Genomic DNA, 9,539 nt, shown 5'->3' on the forward strand with positions numbered 1-9,539 from the left:
AATAATAATAATAATAATAATAATAATAATAATAATAATAATAAAAGAATAAGAATTCTTCTATATTCTTGAGAACACAAGGTCAGAAGTGAAAAGAAAGATAATTTTGGCCCATTTTTTTTGGAGGGAAGTGGTGGCACCAGACACAATTAAACCAACTCAATATGGGATACAGCGTCGATGAAAACGCTGACCTTGCAGTCCTTTCATGGACAGCATGGGGCAAGTAAGGGATTACACCCACATCCAGGAAGAATCTAACTGGAAGAAGAAAGTTGGACTTCTTACTATCTTTTGAAATTTTATATACTAACACTTTTATTCAACATTTTAGACTATCTGTAGATAATAATAGCAAACAAATAACATGGATAATACATTATTTTGAAGCATCTCAAATAAAAAGTACAGGATGAATTGGTCCTTAGTAGGCTAAGTTCTTGAAAATAAAAAATATTAAGTGACAGAGGCAGGGTATAGTGGCATATACCTTCAATCCCAGCACTTGATAGGCAGAGGCAGGTGGATCTCTATGAATTGGAGGCAAACCTAGTCTACATAAACTGCAAGGTAGCTCAGGCTACACAGTGAGACCCTGTATTAAAAATTAGGAACTATAATAAGTCAATGAAAAAAAATGCCTTCACCAATTAAACCACTCAGAGACAAGATCATAATATACCTATCTCAGTGACATAGTTCAGTGGTGCGATTAGAATGATTATCCCAAAGGAACAAAATGCAGTAGGACAAGTCAGCCACCCACACTGCCAAAAGAGCACGTTATCACCAAGCTTTAACCAAAGGAATTAACCTGACAAAGTAGAGAACCGATTAAAGGAGAATATTTTGGTTCTTGAAAATCTATTTGTTCTAGTTTAAAGATTTCAGATAGATTTTGATTCAGGATATGAAATGGTTGATGTAAGGAAACAAAATCAATTTCAATGTGAATGCCACTTAAAGGATCTCTGATATCACAACCGATGCACTTCTCTGTCCAGGCAGGCAGGGTGAGAGTGGGGGACCATGACCCAAGTGCTCACAGTGATGGCCATATATAATCCTGAGGCATTTTTCCCCCAAAATTTATTAATTTCTTTTAAATGGGAGTGTCACAATTCTGTCTAGGCTGCCTTCAAATCTGTAACTCTTGTGACTCAATTTCACAAACAGCTGGATTATAGATGCGAATCACCACACTCCACCTGAAGAATTTTCAAACTAAAACTTCATTTAAAATTACAATTTAAAAATAGTATTTAGAACTTTTTGTGACAGATATAATTTTAGCTGATTTTAAAAATATTGCTGCTCATTTAAGTTAGGTATTAAGTAAGCTGAAATACTGAAGTTATTTACTTCTGAATCCTATAAATGGTACATCTTACTATTTTACTTTATTGATGTATAATACATGACCAATGAATTCACTCAAAGTGTAACTGGATGAGGTCTGCCTTGTGTATGAAAGTGTAATACGGCACCACACTCAAGATAATGAAGAAACTCATCCCCGCCCAAAGTTTCTCATGCTCCTTTGAAGTTTCTTCCTTCTCCATTGCCAGTCTCACACTAACCACCATTCTGCTTCCCGACATTCTCCAGAACTGGAATCACACAGTAAACTCTCTATAATGTCTGGCTTCTTTCACTACCATTATTTTGAGATTCATCCAACTTTTTGTATGTATTAGTGCAGTGTATACTTTCACCACTAGGTAGTTCTTCATTTGCATGGATACAGCATGATTTGTTTAACTGCTGTTGACAGATACTTGTCCAATTTGGGATCACTTGCTGTAGGAGATTTTATAAGTACATTTGTTCTCCCTCATAAACACTGAGTGATAAAATGGATGTCATGTATTAGATAATGTTTTGAGTTTTAAAGAAACTGGCCATTTTTTAACATGGTACTACTTACACTAAACTGTATGTTCCCGTTGCCCACATTCCCTTGCATTTCCTACATATTCTTTTATGGGGGGGGTTGATTTTGATTTTGGTTTCTCAAGACAGGGTATTCTCCAAATCCCTGGCTGTCCTGGAACTCTCTCTGTAGACCAGGCTGGCCTCTGCCTCCCAAGTGTGGGATTAAAGGTGTGTGCTACCACTGCCCAGTCTCCTCCATATTCTTACTAGCATCTAGCATGGCCACTGCCTTTACTCATAGTCAACCAAGCGAGCACATGGTAGCATTTTCTGTGGTTGCAATCCGTTTTCCACTAAAGACCAATTGCATTACTCATCTTCACACATGTTTATTTGCTATTCACTGATGATCTTTGCTGGAATGTCTGTTCAGCGTTTTTGCCTATTTTATAATGGGATTGGTTGTTTCCCTACGTTTTAATATATTTCTTGTATTAGACCTTTATCAGATATATGATTTAAAAATTTTATTATAGTGACTTGTCACTTTCACTGTCTTAATTCTTTAAAGGACAGAGATATTTAATCTTCAAACAGCCTAGTTTATAAACATGTTCTTTTATTGACTGTTCTACTTAAGAAATTTTTAGCTGATGCAAGGCCACAGGGAATTTTAGAAAATTAATTAATTTTGAGGAGGGGGATGCAAGTGTCATGACACACAGGTCAGAGAGAACCTTATGGCATTCTCTTTCACCTTTATGTGGGTTTGGGGGAGTCACTAGACTTGAACAGCAAGTATCCTTATCTATTGAGGCATCTCCCAGTCCTAGAGATTAAAAAAAAAAATTATACTTATAATATTTACACTTAGGCCTACTGTTCCTCTTGAGTGCATTTTTTCTATATAGTACTGAAGTTCATGTTTCCCCACCGGAGCAGCCAGTGGCTCTAGCATCACTTACTGAAAAGCCCCTCCCAAGTGACAGGTAATCGACACTTTGTCAAAAGTCTGTTGCCTGTGATATTTCTGGGCTCTCTATGCTGTTTAGTTTATCTTTTTTGCATATCCTCTTTCTCTCTTTCTCTCTCTCTCTCTCTCTCTAACTTTTTAGAGAACAGGTCACACTGGATAGATAGCTGGGGCTACTCTACATTTGTTACGTTGATGAGGCGAGCTAGCCTTGAACTGATAGCAGTCCTCTTCTGTATACCTTCCATGTACTGGGATTGCAGGCACACAAATCATTTCCAGCAGTCACCTGTCTGTCCTGATACCAAACCCTGAAGTGTTTAATCATTACAGATTAGGGTAAGTCTTGAAATCAGTCTTGTTCTTCTTCAAAGGTAATCTGGCTAGTACAGGCCTTCTTCATCTCTACCTAAATTTTAGGTCAGATTGTTTCTACTAAAACAAACAAACAAACAAACAAACAAAGCAAGCCAGTAGAAACTGTAATTGTACTGAATATATAGCTCAATTTGAAGAAAAGTAACTATGATATAAATAACTATAAAATACACATTTTATGGTGTGCATTTTCCATATAACAATACTTCTGCAAATCTCTGGACTTAGGCACTCTATCCAGTCAGCAACCTAGCTGTCCAGGTCTTCCATTTCTTCAATGGCTCACGGGTTTGTCCTTCCCTATGATTGATCCTGGGTGCTCTTAAGGTAGTCATTTGGGACAATCTTAGGACAGACCTTGTTTATTTTCTGTATCTTTGAAACCTCTGCCCTCCATTGTCAGATGTTCAATGTCCTCAATGCTGTTTCACATTTTTTCCATTGTTAAAAATGTTTCAGGCAAGAAGGCAAATTGATCCCTGTTATGTCATGTTCATTGAAGTGGACTCAATATTTACTTCTGTCAAATCTGTTCTCAATGTTAGAAAAGTCAAGTAAAAATAGGACAAAAACATAACCCTGCAAATGCAATACTTGTTATGAATGAACAGAAGGGAGTAATACCCTGGAAACCTGCAGGAGGTTTTGATGGCATTTCTTTAAGTCTTACCTAGATATCTCAGCCTGGGAATTTTTTTCTCCATCAACAGTGAAAGGAGATGCTCCAGTTAGTAGCTCATACATTAGAACACCTAAGCTCCACCAGTCAACTGCCTATAAAACAATAACAATTTCATTTTGTAGAATTAGTAACTAAAATATACATTACAAAAAGGACCAAAATAAAGGTATATACTTAAAAATATTTTACAAAAAACAGTTTTCACAGTTTTCTGTGCAAGGGTACTAAATTTAGATATTTAGAGGACAAATGCCTACATATTCCTAGAACAGAAAGTGCTGTAACAATTTCCTAAATCAGTCAGTTTTACCATTGTTAATTTAAAACAATTTAACTTAAAAAGGTTTTTCTAAAAGTTAAGATAGGTGGAATGATGGATTTATGATCTATGGGAAAAAGTATCAACCACATTTTATAAAGTATTCATGCCCAAAGAACCATATGGAGTTTCTTAAAATCAAAGGCAAAAATATATGAATCTTACACAAGGGTGCTATTTTTAAACACCCCCCTACAAGTCAATTCTCTTAGAGAATATATCTAAGTATTCCCACCTATGGGGAGATTTAAAATAATAGAAAATAAAGTGTACTCTAAACTGGAAAACCATTTACAAATTATCTGAACAGTAAATATTCAAGGGAATATTTTTTGGCTCATTATAACATGGATCTTAATCATGCAGAAATTCTAGGTATAATACAAAGTTTTCTTAGTTGAAAATTGGTTCCACTCAGCTCTTAATTGCTAAGCCATCTATCTAGCCTCAGTTCCATTAAGCTTTAGTAGAAAAATTTCAAAATCTAAGTTATAAATTCACATTAAGCTGCACAATAGCTTTAAATTATACCACGAAGCAAACTAAACCAGTATTTTAATTCCCGAATTAAATTCCTAGAAGGTGTTCCAATGACAGTTGAGTCGGTGCTCTCAGACAGTGCTGTCAGAAGCCCTGCTGCTTGGCTAGTGCACACCCGAGATCAGGTGCTAGCCCTGGGTCAGTAACCATCGCCTTTGCAACTTGGAGAATGTGCTTGGAGGACTGGTCATAAAAACAAGACCAAGCCCTCGCCACAGACACGGAGACTGCATACGTGGTACACTGAAAGGGGGTGAAGGAGAGAGAAACAGTAAAGACAAACCAGCCAGATTCACTTGGGAATGGTATTAATAAATGTAAAGTGATAGGAAATCGTTAGCCTTTAATGCACAATGGAAAACTCAGCTGGGTTTTATAACAACTTAGAGTAGACGGCTTCTTTCCGATCTCTTCATGGGCACATACACAAGAAAGAGGATAAGGGAAAAAATCGAGCTCTTTGAGGGTTAGGAAAATAGACTATTCTGAGTATAGAATTTTCCTTTCTAGGTTATGAAAAATGCTGTTTCTGTTAAGAGAGTAATCGACAAAGGCATCAATATCTTTGTGAAGCTAAAGGCAAAATGGGAATAAAATGAGTGGTTTTCTTGTTCAGTGGCCTGTCAACATCTTATTAACCAAAGGTGGCAAGCACAACCTCCATCTTTTTCTGTATCTTTCCTGAAGAACTTAGCCATGACAATAAAACTTTGTTCAAAATCTTTCCCCATGACGCATAGAGAAGTCACATACATAGCTTAGGTATTCAGTTGCACTTCTATCTTATGATTATCAAATGAGCCTCATACAACAGAAAATTTTTTTTAAATGGAGTCACATTTGGTACTTCATTTAAGCTCTTCCAATAGAAATAAATTTTATTTATTTATTTATTAATAATTGAAGAATATCTTCAAGGTCCCAACTTTAACAAAAATGTCACTCTACAAAGGCCTTCATCAATAAAACCTTAAAAGGAAAACTTAAATTGTCCTAAATTTTGTGTTTTTTTTTTCAATACAAAAATGTTAAAACTCATAGTGTGTTCAAGCACAAAGAATGGAGAAACAAATCAGAAATATGACCCTGATTAAGAGTTTATATAGGAAGTTATTAATGAGGATTCACTCTTACTGAACAATTTCTAGAAATACACAAAGAAGGATCAAAAGTAGAACATACCTTGTCATGTCCCGAATCACCCCCTCTGACAATATCTGGAGCCATGTATTCAATAGTTCCACAAAAAGAATATGCTCTTTCAGTCTTGAACAAACAAACAAAAAGGGGATGTGATTTCAAGCTAGCGTGACAAGCAATATACATCAGTGCTTGAGTTATAGCAACAGTAGCAGTGGTACTATCTGCCCGACAGACCTCTGTCTGTATCAGGACAGACTCTGCCTACTCTGGAGGGCATGGGGTAAACATCTTGTCTGAAACACTGATGGTGACATCAAACCCTCTCCCACATTAATCCATTTATTAATGCTTCTTTGTTGTTCTTGGGGCATGCATAGCTCAGTTACAAATTTCTTCAATCATTTTTTTAGGAATGGAAATAGTCCCAGTAGGACAACATGAATTGACATTTTAGAAAATGAGTGTAAAACTTGGAAAACTTGGGGGAAGATCAAAGGCCAATGAGGAAGCATGGGAACAAAAATAGGAAAACAAGGTGAAAACACCTTTCCCCATCACTTCATACAGTTGGGCACTGCTAATGGCCTGTTTAAATGAGAAACAAAACTGACTTATGAAAACAACATTTCTTAATGTCAGCTGTTGATTTTTAAAATAAAACTCTAAAAATTCAGAAAGGCTAATTTCTTATACCAGCCTCAAAATTAGCTTTAAAAAACTTAAGAAAATCTTTAAATGACCAACAGATCATCCCAATGTAATAAAGGAGAAAGCTGAAATTAATTACACTAAGGAAAAATTGTTCCATACATACATATTACACATATATACATCTATATATAAAACTTAAGAGAACTTTGGTGGCATAAAAATGTTTCATAAATGCCAAGTGTGGTGGTATAAGAACATCTTTAATCTCAGTACTCAGGAGGCAGAGGCAGGTGGAGTTCTTGAGTTTGGGCCAGCCTGGTCTACCTAGTGAGTTCTAGACCTGCCAGGGCTATAAACTAAGACCACCATTTCAAAAAAAAAAAAAAGTCATTAAAACTGTTTTTACAGAGCTTTCCTGGGGAAAGATCTCTGATTTACACTTTACTCCTCCGTCAGTCCCAAGCAAAGCGAGCTCTCTCTTTATGTCCCAGGCGTAACTGAAGAATGACTACTACTGAAGCTGTGACACAGACGAACAGAAGCCCCTGATTTATTGGTTCAAGGTTAAAACAAACCCACAGAAATAGTGCTTTCAAGCACTATGAACTAAAACTGTAAATTATAACACACATATACATAAGAATAACATTAATATGATGATTGACTTAGTTCCCTTTATAGTCTATGGACACTGAATTATTATCTCCCCAAGGAACTAACAATAGTAATCCAGATATGGGAGAATAGGGAATTGTTGCTAGCTTGCAGAACTATGCATTAAACAGCCAATGTAAGTCATGTAACACATGCCACATCTCTCTGCTTCATCATCTCACGACCAACTGATATTACAGAAACAACTACCAAAAGGATTAGCATTAAATAAAATTAGTTCCACCTAAATTTGTATACAAAAGGCAATGGTTTTAAACAGTTTATTACATGGAAAAATGTGTTTCATGGAGTATTCATCAGATTATTAAAAACACATCAAAATGTATTTCTAAAAAAAATCCTTAAAACTAAATTGTTTTTATGTCAATAAAGCACTTATGCTATATCTTTTTGAACACAAAGCAAAAACACTGTATAGCCAACTTCCAGCCAAATATAAAAATTAATGAATCAAAATTATTTATTACTATTTATATTTTTAAAAATTAGTTTTTATTTATTGTGTTTGAGTCTTTGCCTACGGCCTGAGGAGGCCAGATGAGGGCCCTGGATCTCCTGGAACTGGAGTTCCAGAAGACTGTGAGCTACCATGTGAGTACTGAACATCCAACCCAGGTCCTACACAAGAGCAGCAAGTGCTCTGAATCACAGACAGATCTCTTCAGCTTCATTTGATATTACTTTTAAAGACGCCATCAAGCTATCTCTAAAACATCAAATGCTACGTCAAGTTTTAGAAACTCAAAAATTATGATGAATTTAAAGGCATTACTTCTCTTAATTTTTGTTTAGAAAACAAACCTTGTAGGAAAATTTAGTAAAACTTTCATTTCCATTTATAGGTGGCTCTGTTTCACATATGTAAAATTATGTTGATTTCCTTCTCAGTTTGACACAGTAAAAATCAAATTTTAATTTGATAAAAAGTCCAAACTAGGGCAGGTAAGATGGCTTAGTAAATAAGGGTAGTGGCCAGCAAGCCCGATAACCTGAGTTTAATACTCAGATTCCTTTAAGTTGTCCTCTCATCTCTACATGTGCACCGTGGCATGTGTGTCCATACATGCATACACATACAATGAATAGATGCAGACAAACTTCAAATTAAAAGTCTTAAAAATCTGGATTTTCTTCTCTAAAATACTACCTGTAACTCTGCTTTTAAAAGTATATGAAGTATATGTACTGGTTAGTGCCAGAAAGACGTGACAGTCACTAGCAGTAATGGTTTACTTTTCAAATCTTTTCAGTCTAAATAGAACTATATCACTTTTCCTTCTCTTCTTCTTCCTTCCAGCCCCTTCCAGCTACCTACTCAAACCCCTCATGTCTCCCCATGCTCAAGGTGACAGCTACCTTTTCTCTTGCTATTATTGGTTGGTATGTATGTATGGTTTCAAGGCTGGCCACTCTACATTGGAAAACCAATAAGGGGGCTCATCCCCAAGAGAGGCATGTTCTATTTTATCTGACAGCAACAACTATAAATCTCACTCTTTATTGTCTTAAAATCAACTTCTAAATAATGCACACATCACTCAGAGACAAAATGACAATGAGTTTTAAAACAGTAAAAATAAGAAATTACCAGAACTTGAGAGACAGCTAAAGGCTGTTCCTAGATCTTATTTATTATTTTAAAATGTCAATTAGAGCGAGATAACTATAAAATTCTAACCTTTGGGCAAAAACACCAAAGTAACTTACAGAGAATAAAGGAAGAGAGGAACTAATTAAAGAACTGGGAACCCTGTGGGCTGAGTGTAGCACGCCTTATACAAGACTATGAGAGGACAAATAGCAAAACGATCAGGACCATTGTAAACAGTGGTGACTGAAAAGAAAACACTACAGGAGATATAACAAATATTAAAACAATAAGGAAACTTTATGAACAAATGAAAGCCAAGAATTTTAGACATAATGTAGTATTTTATATAAAATTACAGCAACTTATACTAAAACCGATTCAAAATTAAAATTCAAGTTTAAATATACCTATGTGTTTATGTAAGTCTGTGACTATCTGCCATGAAAGTAGAAAACAAAACACATAGGGCATGGTAGCTATGGAAATGCACTCATCAAACAGAAGTATGGAAATTCATCAAAACAGAAGTATGCAACCTTCTGTGTAAAATGTTTACAAAACTATTCATCAACTTAAATCAACTTTTCTTTTCTTTCCTTTCTTTTCCTTTCCTTTTCCTTCTTTTCTTTTCCTTTCTTTTCTTCTCTCTCTCCCTCCCTCCCTCTTTTCTCTCTTCTCTCTCTCTCTCTCTCTCTCTCTCTCTCTCTCTCTC

General features: G+C 35.7%; 1 protein-coding gene across 7 annotated transcripts in view; it reads right to left on the reverse strand.

Moving 5' to 3' along the window:
- The window catches only part of Rps6ka5 (ribosomal protein S6 kinase A5), a 183,102-nt gene that overhangs the window by 42,266 nt on the left and 131,297 nt on the right, over positions 1-9,539 (reverse strand). For all 7 annotated transcript variants that reach the window (XR_003844232.1, XR_003844231.1, XR_003844230.1 and 4 more), the window contains 2 exons: positions 5,950-6,033; positions 3,897-4,000 (listed from right to left, as the gene is read on the reverse strand). Coding sequence is in view for 4 of the 7 variants with exons in the window: in XM_029540777.1 (XP_029396637.1) it covers positions 3,897-4,000; positions 5,950-6,033 (188 nt within the window). In the remaining 3 variants the exon portion in view is untranslated. The remainder of the gene's footprint in view (positions 1-3,896; positions 4,001-5,949; positions 6,034-9,539) is intronic.

This window comes from Mus pahari, chromosome 7 (genome assembly GCF_900095145.1).
Source record: "Mus pahari chromosome 7, PAHARI_EIJ_v1.1, whole genome shotgun sequence".
Lineage (NCBI taxonomy): Eukaryota > Metazoa > Chordata > Mammalia > Rodentia > Muridae > Mus > Mus pahari.